Here is a 22,651-nt window from a genome sequence, read left to right on the forward strand (position 1 = left end):
GACGGGTACGAAGAAGCGAACCCGGTACTTGCCACACTTCGGCGTAACACATCCCAAGAAGCAGGAGAAGATTCGCATCGTGCACGACGCCGCTGCGAAAACTAGAGGGAAGAAGCCCGAACGACTTCCTGTTCACCGACCCGGACCTGCTGCAGTCGCTGCCCGGAGCGATGATGCGCTTCAGGCAGCACACCGTTGCCGTCTCCGCGGACATCGCGGAGATGTTCATCCAGATAGGCGTCCGAAGCGAGGACCGCGACGCGCTCCGGTACTTGTGGAGGGAAAACCATTCACGAGAACCTATAGAATACCGGATGAGGTCCATCATCTTCGGCGCGACAAGCGCACCTGCGACCGCCATCTGCGTGAAGAACCGACTGCAGTACCCGGACGCCGCCGACCTCAAGCTCCACACGTACGTGGACACGAGCAAGTACGCCCACGACGCCGCGTTGTACTGGCGCGTGGAGATGCCCGACGGGGAGATGAGAACCTCCCTCGCCAAAGCCTGAGTCGCGCCCTTGAAACTCACCTCGATACCGCGCCTCGAGCTACAAGCTGCCGTGATGGGCAGCCGCATGGCCGCGGCTGTCACAGAGGAACACGACAGAAAACCAGACGCGAGAGTGTTCTGGACAGACAGCGCCACCGTATTGACCTGGCTGCGAACGGGGTCGAGGTCGTATCGACCGTTCGTCGCTCACCGCATTGCAGCGATAGAAGAGAACAGCACTGTGGAGGAATGGCGCTGGGTCCCCACGAAGGAAAATGTCGCCGACGACGCCACTAGAGAGCTACCCGTCGGCTTTGAAAGAAACCACCGCTGGTTCATAGGCCCGGAATACCTAAGACGGCATCCGGATGATTGGCCCGTACAACGGACTGCAAGAAGAGCAGAAGAGACGGGCGAAGAGAAGTGCGCAATGCTCGCCGTGAGCAGAGAGAGCCTCGGCGAAGCGATCCCGGACCCAAGACGCTTCTCCAAGTGGGAGAAGTACCTGCGTGCAACGGGGCGAATACTGCAATTCGTCGACCTATGCCGCAGAAGTCGCGAGCGCACTTATTACAAGAGGACCAGACGGAACCCGCGCTCGGACCCGACGTGGGAGAGAAATAGAAAGAAGACGACTTCGAAGACCCCGCTGAACACACCGCGGACGCCAGAGCAAGCAGTCATTCAATGGAAGACTTTAGACGCCGACACGCTTCGACGCGCCGAGACGCTCATTTGGCAACAGAGCCAGCGGGCAGCCTTCGAGGAAGAGATTTTGACGCTCCAGCGAGGGAAACAGATATCCCCAGCGAGCCGACTGCGAAACTTGTCCGTAACCTACGCGGACGGGATATTGAGAATAAACGGACGCATCGGCAACATAGAGGGAGCTGACGTCATCACCTCGCCTCTCGTGCTAGACGGATCCCGACGCGAAACGAGACTGATGATAGACTTCATCCATAGAAAGATGCACCACGCCGGAACCGAAGCCACGATCGCCGAGTGCCGACAGTCATACTGGGTCTTACGCCTACGCCCAGTGACACGGAGCGTAATCCACAACTGTCTTCCGTGTCGTATCCGCAAGGACACTCCACCGCGTCCAGCCACAGGCGATCACCCACCGAGCAGACTGGCACACCATCGGCGACCATTTACATACGTGGGCCTCGATTACTTCGGGCCCTATCAAGTGACCACCGGCAGAAGCACCCAGAAGCACTACGTGGCCATCTTCACATGTCTCACTACGCGTGCGGTACATTTAGAACCGGCAGCGAGCCTCAGCACGGACTCAGCAGTGATGGCACTCCGGCGCATGATCGCGCGCCGGGGAGCTCCGACGGAGATATGGAGCGACAACGGCACCAATTTACGGGGTGCCGACAAGGAGCTGCGCCAAGCTATGGACAAGGCGACTGAGCATGAAGCGAGCTTAAAACTTATCCAATGGCGCTTCATCCCACCGGGCGCGCCTTTCATGGGCGGCGCCTGGGAGAGAATGGTGCGGGCGGTAAAGGCCGCGCTCTCGGCCACGGAGCAGCCGAGGCACCCGACGCCCGAAATATTTCATACTCTGCTAGCAGAGGCAGAGTTCACAGTGAACAGCCGACCTCTCACCCACGTATCGGTGAGCGCCGACGATCCCGACCCTCTGACACCGAACCACTTCCTGCTGGGAGGCCCGGCGCGAGTCCCCGTGCCGGGCAAGTTTGACGACGCCGACCTCATAGGGCGCGCACACTGGCGCGCAGCTCAACGTCTGGCAGATGTGTTCTGGAGTCGCTGGCTCCGGGAGTACCTGCCCGACCTGCAGAACCGGCGGGAGCCCCACAGCCGCGGGCCCGCCCTGAAGATAGGCGACGTCGTGATAATAGCAGACGGAACGCTCCCACGGAACACCTGGCCACGTGGGATCATCCAGGAGGTTTACCCGGGGGCCGACGGCATCACTCGAGTGGTCGACGTACGCACCGCCGGCGGTATATTGCGACGCCCGGCAAAGAAGATCATCGTGCTGCCCACGATGACCGCCGCTCACCAAGGAGGATGCAGCGACGTGAACGACGCTGCACGGCGGGAGGATGTTCGCGACGGACATAAAGAAACATAGTAGAATAGATATTATTCGCGACGGACATAGATAGTTTTTAAAATAGATAGAAAACATAGTAAATATATAATAGAAATGTCCGTAATAAATAGTTATGTTAAAAATAAGTTAACATAAAATAGAGAATAAATAGTTATAATAGAGAATGTCCGTGATAGACAGTATGTTAAAAATAGTTAACATACAAACGTAGATATAAGTAAATTTGTAAATGATATTTTGTAAATAAAGATTGGTCCTCGTGGTCTTTAATTTGGCGTGGGAACGCAGGAGCGAGTCACAATACGGGCAACTAATAGAGCGACTAGGCAAACAATAGGCGAGCGAGGCGGCCGAGAGAACAATAGACGCCCACCGTGCTCGGACTCATAATAGCGCTGGCCGAGTGCGCGTGGGCGACCATAAATAGGGGGCCTACCTCGCTGCGAATTCAGTTCGAGACAGCGAGCCGGCGAGTCAAGACCTCTCCAGAAGAAGAGGAGAGAGCCGTCGCACAAGAAGAGACTCGCTCCTACGCCCTGCGCCGGTCAAGCCACGAGGACCGTGTGAACGCCATACTGAAGCCTTCGTTATTTTCCTCGAACCAATCCCAGCACCCGTTCCGCGACAGCCACTGCGGCAATACTCGAGCCGCCACGTTTCAACGAGAGTAAGAAGTCTAAAAATCACACGTGGTGGCCGAAACCTGAGCGGTGGCCGTCCGGAATAATATTACAAATTACAAAGACAGACGTTTGAGAGTTTGTCTTGACAGGCAGTTTACGTAGTATAGATGCCGCCTAGTGAAGCCCCTTCTTCTAGTACCACATGAAAGGCATACGGTCCCAGACAGTTTTGTGGGTGTCATTTTTATCTCTCATATATTTTACAGGGACAAAGCACCTTTCTTTATCCCGATTTGTTGTCGGATTTCTTTGGTGCATTTACCTTTATTACCGAGTGTAGTTAGGTTAACGAAATCGTTGATAATTTAAAATTGCAGTGCGTCTATTAGCTACAGTGTTTTGCGGCAGTCTATCCCTATTATTATTATTTATTTATATTTATTTAAAATCTTATTAATTACATAATATTTTTTAAAAAAGATATTAAAAATACAATTTTTAAAAAACACTATATAAAAATAGATTGCCGCTGATGGCGGTGTCTACGACACAAGCCACCAGTGGTTAGGACTCCAGAGTGAGAAACCTCCTCACAATGCGTGCAGTATCGAGGATAACTGCTTTCTGTATTAGGCCCTTAACCCAGCTGGATAACGAAAGTTTCTTAAGATGTTGATCGAAACTTTTCGCTATCAAGCCGTGTACCGATACAACTATTGGAACAATGATGGTTGAATCAACATGCCACATGGCGGTAGTCTCGTGGGCCAGGTCTAAATATTTTATTAATTTGTCCTTTTCTGCCTTCACGAGGTTCTCGTCATGAGGAATGGTGACATCAACCAACACTGCTCGACGCGTAGATCGATCTATTATCACAATATCAGGTTTATTGGCAACAATATACCTATCCGTGATAATAGATCGGTCCCAGTAGAGCGTAACATGACCATTATCAAGAACTGGTTGAGGTTGGTATTGGTAATAAGGTACAGCAGAATCAAGAAAACCATATTTCAGAGCAAGTTGTTGATGGATAATCCTAGCCACTTGGTTATGTCTATGCAAGTACTCGCCGTTAGCAAACCGAGAACAGCCAGAAACAATATGTCTAATAGACTCTCCCGGACGGTGGCATGCCCGACAAATGTCGACCGTCCCATCCTTTAGTATATATTTCCGGTAGTTGTTCGTCATGATAACTTCGTCCATAATTGCAAAGATAAAACCTTCAGTTTCCCCAAAGAGGTTACTGAATCGTAACCAGGCCACGGAAGCTAATTGGTCTACATCAGGCCCTGTGAGAGCCCGGTAGAACCTACCGTGTAACTCCTTGCTCCTCCATACAGTTATGCGATCTGAAATACTCTCTACCTTCAGCCTCTTCCAATTCCCGTTAGCTAAGGATAGCGGAGTTAGCCCCTTATCGACTGCAACGACATCCCGATACATATTCACGTTCATCTTAAGGAAATATTCCCTAAGGTTGTATATCTCTCGGTTATGTAGATCCTTGGCATTCAAAATACCACGACCCCCACATTTCCGAGGAATATACAACCTCATTACAGACGAACGTGGATGATGCATTCTGTATGCCGTTAACAATCGTCTGACTTTTCTGTCCAGTACGTCCAGCTCTGATTGCGTCCACCTTAGTATGCCAAAGGAATATGTTAACATAGGCATGACCCAACCATTAAACGCTCGGATTTTGTTTCCGCCTGATAAATGGCTTTTTAAGACCTTTATAAGACGACCAAAAAACCGATCTCTAAACGATTGTTTCATATCTGCGTCAACAATATTCAGCACTTCAAACATACCAAGGTACTTGTAAGTTTCCGATTCACAAAGAGACTTGAGGACCACACTATGGTTAAGTAGTAAATTATTATTATTATTATTAAATTCGTACCAAAATCTACACAAATTTAAAAAAAAAAATCGGTAAATTGTTGTGCCGTTTCTGTATCTAATATCAAGCTAGCCCAACAATGTTTTTTTTAACTAAATATTCTTTACGACAATAAAAATAAATAAAAAATAGTAAACAATTGAAATTAATTTAAAACTGATTGTTTTTCTTTGAAAAGCAATCTGTTGATAGTATCTGTTTGACACTTTCAATTAACATGTAAATGAAAGCTATTTCTTAAAGCAATATGGTAATCCAATAATATCGATTCTAAGATTAAATTAAGACGTCATAAATACATACGTCTCGGTTTTTGAAAGGTTCATGAAACTGTCAACTGTGTCAACTTAGAACACTACCTACATCATTTTACGTGCAGCTCAGACGGGTTTACCTTAAATATACAAATTCACTTCCAGGCATCCAAAATGGAATGGAATTATAATTAACAGTATAATCAAAGGAGATTAGCGTTTCACTTGATTGAAATTTTTATTAGTAGTATAGTTGTTGTTAAAAAATTATAATATTTACTAGTTTCCATGTTATCGAACATAGATAACCTAATAGACCGGGGTCGATAATTTTTAAAACCCAAAAAAAGAATAGTAGGACGAAACCCATTAGAAAAGGAGGGAAATACTATAAAAATGAAACGAAAAATAATTTACGGGCGATCTGAGGTCGGGAAGGGGAAGGGGGGGAGGCTTTAGGGAAAAAACGGTTTTTCTCGATTTTCGGCAAAACTAAAAGTCCTATGGAAAAAAGTCAAATGACAAAGTTGTAGGTAATAAAAAGATCTAATACTTTTGTAATTACACTTTTTTCACATAACCTCAAAATTTATGTGAAAAATTCAAAAAACCAAGTTTTTGGTTTTTTATTTATCTTTTTCAAAAAAAAATCTTTATTTTCACGAAATTTGGCGAAAAATTACCTTTTTATGTCCCGAATACGCTGTAATTTATTTGATGAGAAATATTTATTTTTTAACCTTATTTTGAATTAATATTGAAAAAGCACCCTAATTTTCAATCGAAAATTCACCCGTCAAAATATCAGCTTTTTTCAAAAAGTTGGTATGTTTTCTGTTCGTTGAAATCTCTACTTTCCGATGGTGAAAAAAAAAATGTTACTATAGTAAATCTTCACAGAAAATGCAAAAAATCGAAAATACTCGAATTCGATTTTTTTTTATAATTATATACAATTTTTTATTTTAAAATTTACACTTTAATTACTCGGAAATCATAAGATTACATGTTACATTGATAAAAAAAAATTGCAAATCAAAATATACTACTATAATTAACAAACAAATAAGTTAATAAAATTAATATTTAATAAGACATCTACAATTTTTCTTTATATAATCTTCTTTATATTATATGCGTAGATGCCTATTTATAACTATTCTTAGATAACTTATATACCTGAGTGACCTAAGAAAAATTTTAGCCCATCAAAAGGTATTTGAAATATATAAAATATACATGAAAATCAGCCAAAAGTTAGTTATTTAAAACTTTTAATTCGCAACCTAACCGTATTTTTAACTTATTTCATAAAAACAATGGATTTCAAATCACCAGCGATACAATATTGCAGCAAGAAACATTAAATATTCTCGCCGAAAATTTTAATACATACTAAAATACTATCGTGAAAATATATCTAGTACAAATAAGCACACAGATTATCTAGACATATTGGAATAGTAATCGAAATCATATAGCAGAAAAAGTTAGAAATGTGACTCAGTAGACTAAGTGCATCGACACTAAGTAATTGATTCTCAATTACAAAAGGGTCCGTTTCAGACAACATTTCAGACATACATATGCATGCATATAGATATCAGATATACATTTAGATATGCATATGTATGTGCCTAACGCACTGACTTGTTTAGTTAGTGCAGTACATACGAAACCACCAACAGAACTTAGCTATATAGTAATAAAGACATACTTTGTTTGTTTGCACCGGTAGTGTTGTGACTCATGCACACTGAAACATAGTATTATTATGTATTTAACAAAATTAGATCTGATACAAAATGAGAATTTACGATAACTGGCTCAGTCACTGTATACTATTTGAAAAGTAACATTTCAGACTAATTTCAGACTAAACATTAGACTCATACTAAAATTTCAACCAATACTGTGTGTAATTTAATATTTAGAATGACTTAATTTTAATGTTTTATTGTTATAATAAAATGTAAGCTACATATGGGAAATAGCATTTGTAATAAGTAGCCTACAACTGAATTAACTTGCAAGGTACTAAACATAGCGTTAGTACAATAATAATAAAAATATAAGTAGATTAAACTTATATTAATACCTACTCAAAATGTTTTTGTCAATCATATTTAACGTAATTAATGTGCATATTTGACACATTATAAAATAATACTTTCAACTGCATTTTCGTTAGTAAAAACTAGTATTCCATTAAGCTTGCTTGCGTCATCGTTACTTAAACCTGTTTTCCATCAACGCTAGCCATTAACGCCACTTTTCTCTTCAACATCTAGACTTTACTTTTAAAATGTTATTTACTTAGGTTTTATTTTGTTCTGGGGATCTTACATATTTGATTTTTTATCTTGTAATATTTCCATCCATGACAGCATGCTCACCAAATCACTGTCGTTGTGTTATGCACTGTTATTCATAACTTCATTTGCCAATTCTAAGCCAATCATTCCCATAGAGGCTGTAATGGAGAAGACCAATAAGATGGTTAATTGTTGAACTATAAACAAAGATAAAAAATATATGGATACATTTTTAGCTAACCTCGTGTAAAAGACATCGTTGGTAGTTCCGAATGTTCCGATTTAAGTGTGAACAAGGTTCTGTTTTAACCTGTCAACTATACACGGTACAATCCTACATGTCTACATGAATATGTGCTCTCACGTGTACGAGACTTATGATCGTTCTCCCTAGCGACACTCAACACTAGTCGACACCCAACATTTCAACATTTATTACTGATCTTCTTGATCTATGGAGATAACAAAAGTTCTCACCTCGAATAAAAAAGTTCATTAAAAGGCTATAAAAGTATGTTTGCCAATTCGTGTAATATTTTTTTTACATAAAAATATTGAAGACTAACACGCAAGTGGACAAAATTCCCCAACTACTTTAGTAGGTACTAGCACTTGTTTCTTTGAGTTTTTTTTATAATTCTAGCTATTCCATCACTTTTATATACGATTAAGCTTTTTTAAACTATAACACTCGCGTAGCTTCCAAGTTGACTTTGCATGTGCGCTAATTATACTCGTAAGTATAATTATGACTTCAGATTAATTTGAAATTAAAAATATTTATTATACTGACATAATATTTAAACCTCAATTTTGTTTTTAGAAAAACATGTTATTCTTCTTTTGATTCTGTACTCAATATTGTTATTAATAATTGTGAGCTTATTGGCAATGAGTTTTTTCATTGAAAATAACAGTACATACACCTGTTAAATGCTGTATTTTTATTACGCTGCTTGTTTAAATAAAGACTTCAAAGTTTTAGATAAATAATTTAGTATTGGTACGAAAATGACATGTTGGCAAGATTAGGGAAAAGTAGAACATCAACTGATGATAATCACGTCACTGCTCGCGTGGCAAGCGCGAACAGGCTCATATCATCCACACATTTCGGCCTTGGTTAACGTGATATTAGTATAGTTTTCTCATTCTGTTGCCTTTCCTACGAGGCGTGTGAGCGAGACGGCGTAGCGAGCGTCCGCCACATCGAGAGAGCGGCAAACTTTATTCGAATTCCAAGTTGTCGGAACTCCGGAATCTGCTCAGTTGTAGTACAGGCGCAGTTGGTAACGCACGCTTCTCTTGTAAAAAAAAACTTTTCGTAAGTTCAACAATGACGACGTTGCGCTGCGTGCTTATGCTGGTTGCCTTGGCCGGGGCCACGTTCGCGGGTCCTGAGGTCACTGAACTAAAGACAGAAGTAGTTAGCGTTCCAGAAGGATGCACCACGAAGTCCAAGCACGGCGATATGCTCACCATGCACTACACTGGCACGCTAGACGACGGACACAAGTTCGACTCGAGGTAAGTACATAATCCTAGTAGCGACCAAAATCTGTGATTGCGATTATTTATTTGTGCAACTTCTTTTTTCATCACCTTTTATTTTGCGATTTCAAATTTTAAAGTAGGTGCATGAAAATAAGTTGATGGTAGATTTTGCCGACGCTTTGCAGAAGTTAACGGTAGTTTTATTTGTATTACGTTGCCTCACAGTAGGTACATTACCGTTTTACATATCATTTTCTTACCACCATGCACTCTCACTTTCTTGACCTATTTTAATGTGTTCGAATACCTATACACACTAAATTAAAATACCACAGATAATTTGAATGAACTCATCAATACAATTATTTTATGTTAGCAATTCAGTCAATGCCCACAAAATAGGTCACTATTTCCTTAATTAATCTGTTGATGTTTTCTGAACTTCTCCGATAAAATTTCTCTTAACGAAATTTGTTATTCATTGTACCTAACAACCATGAATAGTACCAACATTGAAAAGCTTAGACATGAAGTTAATATCTACCTACATAATAAATAAGATTAGGGCATGTATCACAATTAATTTATGAAATAGGGATGCTAAATGAAGTCACGGCACATTGAGCTTTCGTTCTATTTTTCGCTTCTAGTTATACTATTATTTTGCAAAGCTTGGTGACAATAAAAACCCCACAATACCTATATTTTTAGGTAAGTGTCAAATAGATTTGACTGAAACTCTGAGTAGGAAGGCCCTCTGAGTGGGTAAATTGAGTAGGTGTAATGTTATCGTAATGTGAAATAACTGGGTGACATCCGTTCATTTTTAACTAAGCAAGCAACGCGGTTCATCTCGTGTTATTTTTGTAATAAAAAAAATACGAAATAAATGCCATTTAACAATAATTATTAAAATAAAAAAAATTATAGAATATAGGAGAATGTAGAAAGAATAGAAGAAAAAAACAGCAAACATTCTGAAAGAAAGTGCGTGGCCTTAAGTCATAAAAAATAGGCAAGATGGCGTACCTATCCCACACGTAAGACGTTTGTGTTAAGCTATATTATGTTGTTACATTTTCATCAGTGTGATTTTCCGATATCAATTTATTTTGAAGTCAGAATGAAATCAATGAACCGGCAAGCAGGGGGAATATCGCCACGGAAAAGCGGCTCATTATAACATATGGATTCAAAATAGGTCTCCAAAGTTTCTTGTATTAAATGATCGAATAAAAATTCACTTGTAATTATTATAAATCTCACCTTCAGAGGCATATTTAGTTTAAAAAAACGATAACAGTTTTAAAAGACTCCTTAGTGATGATGAAACAATTAAACTTCCACTAATGTATTACAAATATTAAATTCAAATCAATTTTAAAAAGGAAATGCCAAGTTGTGTTAAAGTATTAAATTTAATATTCATATAGATTATTGAGAAACCCTTTGATTAATTAATGGAATTCAATAATTACATGTTACGAACTTGTTCATCGACCTTCGCGTAGATTATGTTACATTTTAATTGTGATTTTAGTACATCAGCATATTTGGCAAATCAAGGTTTCAAAGTAATAGGTTGGGGAAAAAGTCTTTTCGTATTATAGTATGTATGAGCTTGTAATAAAATCTCTTTGGCTATACTATTTGTATCTGGCTGGTTTTGGTATGATTAAAAGCTTAAATTTTAAAGAAGATAATTTCAAATTCAAATTAGGAAAGTGTGTGATTTTCATTTATTTTTCATACTGTCAAGATGAGGGAATCTAATGAATAAATTCGATACATTTTAAAATTTTACTACAAAAATGGTAAAAATGCAATTGGCAAATTATAGCAATGGGATCCCATTGCTATAGAAATGTCCCTACCTATAAGATGGCAAAAAGTTATCGAACAAAATGGTACCTACATACTTTAGTTAAATGTAAATAAACTATATTAAAAAATGTTGTGAATTTTCTTAAAAAATGCGAAGAAACTTTTCCTATTAAAAATGAAATTTAACTTCATTTTAAAATTTTAAAACTGTAGTTTTTGTTCAAACGTGTGTTCAAACACTTAGCTAAAGATGTAGAACTATTTTAAGCGACCATTACATGGTCATACAAACCTACATAGTAAATGATTGAATTTATTATTAATTGTATTTATAATTTGAAATATAAGATATTAAAAAACAAGCCTTTTAATATAACCAGAAGATACAAATACTATATAAATAAGACCTTTATAATCGAAAATATGAATTGATCTAAATTATGTTTATACGAACTCATTAAATATTCATGTACAAAATAATGAAGATAAATTTTGTTTGTATTCAAACCGCTGACAAGTTCCTTTTCGAGTCTCTTTATTATTTTAACAGAAAATCGTATCTAATTTTTGTATCTAAGCATTAAAGTTCACGTTCGAAGATAAAATAATGAGGCAGCTGAATTATTGGTATATTTAGCGACAACGCGTGAATCGTAATGTCAATGTACGTGACAGGAGATAAAACAATTTGAGTTAATAACCATAATACCACGTATGTACTTGTAATATTTAAACTTTTTTTTTTACCTATTCGAGTAACCTCCAGGGGCCATATACTAGATTCAAAGAACTAGTTAAACCTAATGTGTGTAGTTTACAACTGAAATATTTGGCCGTTGAATTTTATAATCAATACAGGCTTCACATCTGTGAATCGAAATTCGTGAATCTACATTGATTTATATCAAACTTTTGTACTACGATAATATACAGATACGTACATATAATTACAAAACATATAATTGGGCAAATAATTGGTTTTAATTACACATGAAAATAACTGTGTAATTTGCTGTTATAAAGTTAAGTTGCTTTTAATATTTCAGAGAAAAAATGATAGGTTTCAATGCGAAATTTAATTTTGGTATTTATTTATCAGAAACACTCCTCCTAAAAATGTCCAAAATATTACAGAGTTAGAGTGGTGGGATAATTCTCTTTTAATTCTAAGTAAAACGCGTCCAAGTACAATACTCAAAACAGCGTGTGTAGCCGAAAACGTCACAAGTCTCAAAAACTACTCCAGATAACAATATTACTTTCAATCAAACTTCGTTATTATTTTGTTAATATTCCAACGAATAATTGAATAGTTACAGGGGGCATATGTTTTGCAGTTTTAGGACGTTTATCATCAACTTAGATGAACTTACTGTTAGATGATGAGTCATGTGACTTAAATCATAAGATAAATATGATGTATTCATGTTTAAGATTAGATATGGATGAATGTTAAATTAAACATACACCTAAAAATCGTAAATTGTACAATAATAAAACGGCATTATTTTTTATTTGGCTACAGAATCATATAAAAATGAGTCAATGATTAAGAAAATTCTAAAAGAATTTCTTTTAATTTTTATTAAACCCGTATTTGCACGCGAACTGGTGAGAGTCTGTTTTAAAAAAAAAAAACATTATAAAGCAAACGTTACACGTCTTAGCTTACGAAAATCAAAATCTTGAGGAGGTAGACGTCTGCAAGGAAATAAGGCAGAATTACTAGCTACGACACGACGACGTGTTCGGGAATTTTGCACGAAGACGACCCGTGATTAACTGACTGAACTTGCTTACTGTTTCGCACAGCGGGAGCCGAACTTTTGTTATTACCATTTATATGCGTGTGAGAGAAATTTACCGTTTAATTATACAAAGCCGTGCGCGGTTGTTTTCAAGATTTTACTTATTTTAATTATTGCCGGTGCTGTGCGGTGGCGGTTCGGTGGTTTCCATCATCGACTTACAGTATAACAAAATAAAAGTTTTAAAAAGTTCCCATCGAGATTAATTTGTTGAAAATTGTTTCGGAAAGAGAAATTTTGTCAATTTATAATTATAAGCTAGTCACGTGAGTGATGTATCCGCAAGCATGCATCCGAGCAATATTTTTCTTCTATCGAGTTACTACAGTATAACATTGAGGGGTGAAAATTTGTTTATTGAAAAAAAATTAAGCGACTTCCTGTTAGATGTAATTTCAAATTGAATATAAGCATCAAAAATTATGATTAAACTTACTGTCACCTTTTCAAAAATACCTATTGGCACCAGCCAAGTTGAAGTTCTAAGGTGAGTTACGGTACAAGCTTAGTATTACCAGTAGGTACACAAGTATGCATGTTGCCTACCCGCCACGATGCCTTCAAATTACAGTCCGCGACCCAATAAATTCCGCAGAATAAATATAATGAATGTAGCCTAGAAATCACACGTAATAAATTTTCATATCAAATACTTTGAGCTTTGATAGTGTAATATAATAAAGAAATACTAGTAAGCAGCGAGCAATTTATAATATTTAGGTAGGGGTATTGTAGCAACAAAGTTGGTAAAAAGTTTATACTTTCTCTCAGATTATCATACAATATGGAGGAGAGTGTTATAACCGGCAGCGGCTCGGAAGGTCCGTTCTGGAACTTTTTTAATTGTCTCCACGGTGTACGCTGCCTCCGTTAACTAACGCTAATAGATGCTTTTAATTTTATAACAAAACAGTTGTTGTTTCAACTTTACACGGCACAAACGCATAGACGCTTCGAACTGCTTTTGTGTGATACTGTTTCCTCTACAAGCCGTCGATGTAATTAAGTCAAATTACATGGGACGATTGTATTTCCAGTTGCTTCTTTTTTGTATTCTACATATAACATTTAATGCTTAGACAGGTGAACGAGCTCACGAACCATCCGGTGTTACGCTGTCATTGGAGCCCATAGACATCACAACGTGAATGTGGCAACGCCTTTGAGATATAAATCAATCAACATGAATTGTGTTTCAATAATACAACGACTGCCTCAAATCCTTGAAAAGTCTCACAGAAATAAATTCTGTATCGCGACAGAAACGAGCGGAATGATTATTGTATCTGCCCGTGTAGGCTCAATAGAGTCTGTATACAGTTTTGTCTACGGGCGAACTAACCCATAGATACAACCTATTGAGTTTCTTGCCGGATCTTCTCAGTGTGTCGCGATTCTGATTCGGTTGTAACTACCCTTGTTAGAGCCAGTGCTAGCGCATTCTTTCGGATTAAGCCCCCTGAGCTCACCTACCAGTCACTGCAATAGCCCTTTAGGCTACAAGCTAATAGGAAAAACAGTTATAGTTTACCTACCTTATTTACAGAATCATTTTCCTAGCATCGTTTTCCTCAAAGCTGACGGTCTTGGTCCACAGATCACTTTATCTCTCGGACCATATGAATTCATCAAGGACTATACGTATTTTCAGACGTATCCGTGATATAGACAGAGAACTATCGATCGATACGTCTTTTAAATCTATACTAATATATAAATCTACAGTGGTTTTTACGGATGTTCCGTTATAACTACTGAACCCTGCATCCGATTCACTTGAAACTTGGTATCCTTGTATAAAATACATGTACTTAATGGATAGGCTAATATTTATATGAGTGTTGGACTCCCTACACCAGTTGTAGGGGCGTTAATGATGAGAATCTTTGTGGGGGTGAGAAATAATAATGCTAATTTTAAATGCCCAGTGAAGCGGACGGGTACAGCTAGTAGATTATAAAAATATTATATTACTTATATTATACATATAGATAGTATGGTAATATTTGGTCACTGCCGAATCTAAAAATAACATTGCTTAAATACTCTTATTTATTCACCACAAATAACAAAAACACTTATAAACGGTAAGTGCACTTGCTTAATACCATGTGCTTCGTTCTCAGCGCTTGACATCGTTTCTGTGAAAGTGAACTCTACCTTATTTTCTAATACAATCTTCTGACACGACAGCTTAATTCATTAATTGAATATTCCTCTTGCGACTCGACTTCTGTACGCAATAAATAGATTTGTTCTGGACTTGAATTGTAATGGCAATAGTAACCGATAATGTACCTACATACTTCTATGTGCACCCACGTATAAAAAAGAAACACGATGTAAATGTAGCAATTAGAAAACGTTTGTAAACGATAACGTAGGTACCACTGGTTTGCTTGAAATTTCCGGGTGTGGTGTCCTAAATACATACAATATGTGAACAACTTAACCCATACTGTTACGTTATAGTCTAATATTAGTACAAACACGTGTACAATTAGAAGTAATTTCTGATTGAAGTATCAGAAGCATACTAAGAAAAGTAAACAAGGTTTTATCATATTATTATTATTTATTTATATTTATTTAAAATCTTATTAATTCCATAATATTTTTTAAAAAAGATATTCAAAATACAATTTTAAAAAAACACTATATAAAAATAGATTGCCGCTGATGGCGGTATCTACGACACAAGCCACCAGTGGTTAGGACTCCAGAGTCAGAAACCTCCTCACAATGCGTGCAATATCGAGGATAACTGCTTTCTGTATTAGGCCCTTAACCCAGCTGGATAACGAAAGTTTCTTAAGATGTTGATCGAAACTTTTCGCTATCAAGCCATGTACCGACACAACTATTGGAACAATGATGGTTGAATCAACATGCCACATGGCCGTAGTCTCGTGGGCCAGGTCTAAATATTTTATTGATTTGTCCTTTTCTGCCTTTATTACGATTATTATTATTATTACGATACAATCCAGAATTATTTTGAATATTAAGTCGTGCCAAGAATTCGAACTGTCTATTAATATACAATTTATTTATTTTTATTAATAAAACTTAACATTCCTTGTATGCATCAGTTAAATGTCGAAGTTCCCTTATAGCGCTTTGTCTCAGGTTCTGTATTGTGCATATAACGTACAAGCTAAAGTCAAATGACGCACAGAGGAAACAAAGCACGAAATACGATACAATTTCGATATTCCCCATTCACATTAATCCAGGAGCGTCCGTGCGTTCACTTGTGAAGGCTTGAATGGAATATGGCGTACCAACGTATAGCGATAAACTATATGATTTAGTTGAAATATTTTGTCTGCATTTACTCATTACCAGTCATAGCCAATTCATGATTGTAGTGTGAATGCAGCTGCGTACCTCCAGATAATTTTGAAAACAAGCCTAAAAATCTACCTACCAAAAATGCGTGTGTGAAGGCTTGCAACACGGTCTACCAATAATATCGAGTACTACCACCATACTACCGAGTCCATTCAGTAATAAACAACAAAGCTACATACCCATCCACTAAAAAAACACCCGGATGGAACGAAGTTCCTTTCGATTAATTAGTGAAGGAATAGTAATTTTTTTTTTTAAGATATAATAATAAATTACGGCATTATGAAGAAGAAAAAGACAATACTACGAACTAAATTACTATTGTTGAAACGCTATCTCGAGAAACTGTACTCATTACGCGGACCAATCGGATACGAGCAATGTCACGCGATAAGCGCCTACACGGTGATTGGTCAGAATGACGGATCTAAAAAGTGTCGTGACAACTTTTCGTAAGAATTTTTTCCGTCTAGCCCCCTTTCACAACGCGCGATAAGGAACTTCGTTCCAAAAAACATCCAAGTCTGTCTCGGTTTTTTTCAACAGTTATGCATTTACAATAACTGATTCAGTTCTGCTAAATGCTAACGCTATTATTAATTTTTTTATAATTAAAAATCACTGATAGTAAGCTTATTTAATAAATGAACTCGAAAAAAGAAAAACAGTTAAACCGGTGCAATAAAGTGAAATATAGACAGTTTTTTTTTTCTTAAGCGTTCTACGAGTATAGCATTGTAAATGTGTCTTCCTTGCATTTCATAAATGTCAGTTTCAATTGCATCAAAACTTTACCTCTTCGGTTCTAGACGGCAAAATATAACAATAGCTAACTAAACACTCAATGTTAAACTAAATTCCATAGCTATTTAAGTTTCGCCATGTTTAATAATCTAGCCAAATTCAAGAAGCTAACTGAGCTAAGAGCTAGTTTAACTACATACCCCCGCCTTGTTTACCAACCTTCAAGGGAATTTGTTGGAAGCCGTCGATCGACTTAATGACATGTCATTTAAAGTTTTGATAACGCATTTGCATGAATAGGCCGCTTATTTTAATAAGACTTGTTTAATTCAGTGTTCAACTTCAGTGTGGTGAGCTTTGATGTGCTGGTATATATATTACTGAAGATTTTTTCGTTGCAATTAAAGAAACTAAGCTACAAAATAAATTCCTTTATTGCACGTGGTACCAATTTTTTTTTTTTTTTTTTTTTATTGCTTAGACGTGTGGACGAGCTCGCAGCCCACCTGGTGTTAAGTGGTTACTGGTAGCCCATAGACATCTACAATGTAAATGCGTCACCCACCTTGAGATATAAGTTCTAAGGTCTCAGTATAGTTACAACGGCTGCCCCACCCTTCAAACCGAAACGCATTACTGCTTCACGGCAGAAATAGGCGGGGTGGTGGTACCTACCCGTGCGGACTCACAAGAGGTCCTACCACCAGTGATAAATTAATAATTTAACAGTACAAAGCTTATAGAACTTGAATCAACAAATAAATCTCCAGACACCGTGTCGAATCGATTCAATTCACACTTTTAATCGCTTTCTATTTGTGTTGTCTATAGCCACTGTCGATGGAAAATTAATAAGATACGATCGCAAGAAAATTAGTTTTAGAAATATATATATAATAATAACACCGAAAACGTTCTGTTAAATTAATAAAGCAAACACGTGACATCCAATTGAAAGCTCCATCCTCCCTCGCGAGTAAAATGAAATTCACCTCCCACCAAATTTAATTTAATTTTAAATATCAGACATAAAATGAGACGTTCTTAAACTGGACAAACTATCGAATAGTTTTAAAAGTATAAGTTTCATTATTTATAAACAAGAGTTTTTTTTACACGCTTTTTTTTACAATAAAATCATTTTTTCTTACACTATTTTTAATTCAAATTTATTTTCTGTTTTTTAGTTGTATTTTCTACAAAAGCGTATTTTGTTGGTTTTTTTAAACTATTATTTATTGTTCATTTTTTTGTTGAACTTCAATTTTTTTTTTAATATTGAATTGTCATCGGTCCTTAATAAGTATACCAAATTTCGAGTTAATCCGACGTTTTCGAGGGGATCAAAATCATGTTCAAAGATTCCGTTACAAACATACATACGTCTGAAGCTAATAAAAGCGTATTAAAAATATGCATGTGTACATATTTAAGAGGAATACTCTTAAACATTTTGTTTTCTAAGAAATTCACAAGGTACTCGGATGCAATTAATGCTACACTATCGCGGGCTGTAACATTCATTATATTCACGTGTGAATCACATTTCGGCCTTTATAATAAAACGCACGACTGCATTGTACACGTCGCTCCTTCCATTGTTGCCAGAAACAAAAGGCTACGTTCTCCCAAGGTTTTTGATAAATGCAATAATGATTCTGCAAATCACGTTAATCTGATGTAAAATATAATTTACTCTTGTCCCCATTTTTTAGCTCTTAGAATCTGAATGTGCCTTAACAGACGGGATTTCGACAGAATGACCTCACCTAATGCTCGTCTAACAAATGAGGACACTGTCTGATGTGTCCGGTTTGCGTGTATCTGCGATATTCATTATAATTTAAATATAATATTATTTTTAGATGCAAAATATAATATGTTTTGCCAATACTAACTTAAACTTTTTATCAAAAAATCGTTTGAAGTCGTCGTGGCCCAAAGGATAAGACGTCCGGTGCATTCGTATGTAGCGAAGCACCGGTGTTCGAATCCCGCAGGCGGGTACCAATTTTTCTAATAAAATACGTACACAACAAATGTTCATGATTGACTTCCACGGTGAAAGAATAACATCGTGTAAAAATCAAACCCGCAAAATTATAATTTGCGTAATTACTGGTGTTAGGACCTCTTATAAGTCCGTGCAGATGGGGTACCACCACCCTGCCTATTTCTGCCGTGAAGCAGTAATGCGTTTCGGTTTGGAGGGTGGGGCAGCCGTTGTAACTATACTGAGACCTTAGAACTTATATGTCAAGCTGGGTGGCGCATTTACGTTGTGGATGTCTATGAGCTCCAGTAACCACTTAACACTAGGTGGGCTGTGAACACGTCCCCCATCCAAGAAAAAAAAAATAAAAAAAAATCGCTTACTGTTTATTAACAATAAAATTTAATAAATTGGTAAACGGAGTTGAGCTTGGCATTAATTCGACACAGTAGTATAACGCGCTAGCCGTTAGTCGCCAACCGTGTCGAGCTGATTAGCGCTGGGGTATGAATTTGACGTGGCCTATTTTACACCCGCTTAAAGAAAAAAAATATCGTGTACCTACTTGATATATCCATCAACTTCAAGTGAAAGTTAAATACTATGAAATCTTGTATTAGGTTCGTCACGTGGGAATGCTAACGACAAATTTTCAATCGTGATTTCTGCCGTTTACAATGCTACTGATCTTCCATAGCAAATCTATTATTGTTCTGGTACCTCAAGTTTATTTTTGTACTATACTAATAGGCAGGGCGTGTTGTAGGTAATCCCGAATAGGTACGCACCGATATCATGCCTATTCTGTTCATTCCTAGTTTGAAATGTAATACTGCCGTTCTTTACTGAAACTGAACTAAGTCTTGTACCGTATTTATCTAGATAGATGTCTACGATAAATTTGTATTGTATATAGGACGGAGTTCAGAACGAATCAGTCAATTCTACAGGAACTCGGCATCAAGCAGCGACTATCCTCCATCGTTCAGGGTCGCATTCTCACTTTCTTCGGGCATGTGTCGCGGCGGGATGACGACTCAGTTGAGCGCCTTGTGGTGCAGGGCATGATAGAGGGTACAAGACCGCGCGGCAGATCACCATTACGATGGACCGACCAAATAAAGGCAACTCTAAACGGTCCCGTTAACGAGTGCACAAGAAAGGCCGCGGTACGCGAGGAATGGCGACGTCTGGTGAAGCGCACCACCACCCGAAGCGATGACCACGGCCACTCTGCCAAGAGTGCATGCGACTGAGAAGAAGAATATAGGTACAGCAAAACACTCGCCAACGTGACACTTGTGTCGTGTGAGCTTACCGATCTACTGAAATTAAATAACAAATATTGCGATTTAACGACACAGACAGAACTTTTTTATGTAGTACTATGTGTGAGGTTGAAGAGCTTTTACCTATGAATGTGCTACTATCCCAAGAACCACGAAAATGTTTTCAAAATATATTTTTGCCTTAGATAAACCGTTTTTTTTATTATTTTTTTATTATGGCCTAGTTAAAGGTCATGGATAGAAATTTAATATAGACGAAGCCGCATACCCTATATCTAGTTGTTTGATATACAGTTTCAACATGGAACTGCTTTGAAGCTGTAAGCTGTAAAGGTTGAGAGCGTTAAAACTGAAAAACCAGAAAATTGAAAGAAAACACTTGAATATTTACAAAAGTAAACCAACAATTTCCTCGTCTCGGTGAAATTTAAAACGACCTTTCCATTCTGAAATAAGCATTTTGTACTTGAGTTAATCACACGGACCGCAAGCTAGAAGTCTCAATTGAAAACGAATATGAACCGTCGCGTCGCTCAACACGTTTCGACGTTAAGCAATATTTATTCTCAAGTCTCATTTCCTAATTCGTTAGACCACAGTAACTGTATTTCAGATCGCAGTCTTCATTTCCTTTTCATGACTTGAGCTGAGATCAATATTTTATTATTGTGAATTCGAAAGTAAATCTTTCGAATATGTACCTCCCTTAGTAATTTTACTTTAACTTTAAGCCTATAAAATTTCATTAAGTTCCTACTCTAATCACAACTGTTTGAACTATTTTTCTTCAATACGATTTTAGTATATGTAATCTTCATACTTCTCTATAGCTCATATATTGTTTGTTTCACACTTATGTTTCTCTCTCTCAAATATTTTATAATAGAGTCACTGTCCGAATATTTCAACAAAATCATTTTAAAATTTAGACATTAGAAATAATACATAATTTCAAATCAACGATTAACGATAAAGAATGAATGTCCTTTTGTAACTAAACTTAATTTCAAATATATTGTCAAACTCGATGATACAGATAATAACGTTAAACGTATCTTAATTTCGTTGAAAATTAACAACATTGGATAACCATAGTGTTCATAATAACGTATTGTTACGATGCCGATAATGCATCGTTATCGGGAGCCCATTCGTCGCGGGTATGGTACCTAACGCATACGTGGTGCTTGTGTATTGCCTGCTCGGAAATTTCAGTTTAAATTTTATTCGCTTGAATAAAAAATATATGAGAAGCAAAATATTTTTCCACTTGAGTAATTTAATTAAATATAAAATGTTTGCTTGGAAACAATTTTAGGTATTTACAAATTAATGATATTTCCGTTACATTTGCTACACTTTAACTATTTTAATTGAGTGATTTCCGTATTCTTCCCAAATATTCCAATCGGTTTTTTTTTTTTCGTCGTCTATTCTTATTTTGATTTGAGCAATCCAAGCACGTCATTGCTGATATCACGATAATATGTACACCGATAACAGCATATTTTGTTAACTGACGGGTCACAACTGATAAACTTGGCATTCAGATTTAATGTAACATCAAAGTAAAAAAATAACATAAACCGACTTATGTTGCCACAGCAAAAATACAATAATGTCAGTTTTTCGATTATTATTGCACACTTACTTGAAACGCTAATTAAGTTTTTTTGTTTTTATTTATTCAATTTAACTATTGTTTGCCCAGTGGTAAAATTCGACATTAATAATTAATACCTCAAGGTTTAAATCTATTTCATGTACTACATTTTCATATTTTTTCGTCTAAATATTGGAAAAAAAGAATTATTTCCATTTTCTTATTACTCGAAATGCGTCAATGCGTACTAAGTAATAAAGAAAATGCTTTTAATTAATTACTAATTAATTCTTAATTAAAAGCGTTTTCTTTATTGTATAATTAATTATGTAATTAATTAAGAGTGGTGAAATAGATACTAAACTGTTTTATTTTTCCTTATTTATTTATATAGATCATAATAAAGGACTGCAAATATAACATATTTTCATAGTATATGATGCCTCTACCAAAAAGCATACTGGGTCGCGTTGCGAACGCTGCTGCTGCTGCGAATTCAATGGCTTTGCTTTTAAACAACATGCTTCTATACATTTACAAAACTCAAATGTATGCTTTTTGCTAGATGCCGTCCGAGTGGCGATTAACACCGAGAACCCGTTTCCCGGAACTTTTACAGGTGGGTGTGCAGTGAAAATCGTTAGAACTATTTAATACTCTTGTTGAAACAGCTCGCCATGAGTTTTAAGCCAAAAAAAAAACAACTTACAGATTTGTTTGTATTATTATTATTATTTTTCCTACCTATGCTGATAGCCTTGAGAGGCTTATTTCAGCTTCACCCTAAAGTTTGTAGGTGAGCTCACGGGGCTCAAACTGGAGAGTTGCTAACACTGACCCT

The 22,651-nt window shown here is 37.2% G+C and overlaps 1 protein-coding gene and 1 long non-coding RNA gene across 3 annotated transcripts in view; one reads left to right on the forward strand and one right to left on the reverse strand.

Annotated features, from left to right (window-relative positions):
* Positions 1-6,311: 6,311 nt before the first annotated feature.
* Positions 6,312-8,764, reverse strand: LOC110385828 (uncharacterized). Its single transcript, XR_002431078.3, has 3 exons — positions 8,626-8,764; positions 7,943-8,178; positions 6,312-7,859 (listed from the first exon to the last, which is right to left on the reverse strand). It is a non-coding gene; the product is annotated as an uncharacterized LOC110385828 (long non-coding RNA).
* A 208-nt stretch (positions 8,765-8,972) lies between these two features.
* Fkbp13 (FK506-binding protein) overlaps positions 8,973-22,651 on the forward strand; it is a 40,097-nt gene continuing 26,418 nt past the window's right edge. The window contains exon 1 of one of the 2 annotated variants that reach the window (XM_038021743.2): positions 8,973-9,228. In XM_038021743.2, the coding sequence (XP_037877671.1) occupies positions 9,038-9,228 (191 nt within the window). In that variant the 5' untranslated portion in view covers positions 8,973-9,037. 2 annotated transcript variants of the gene reach the window in all.

Source organism: Bombyx mori, chromosome 1, assembly GCF_030269925.1.
Source record: "Bombyx mori chromosome 1, ASM3026992v2".
Lineage (NCBI taxonomy): Eukaryota > Metazoa > Arthropoda > Insecta > Lepidoptera > Bombycidae > Bombyx > Bombyx mori.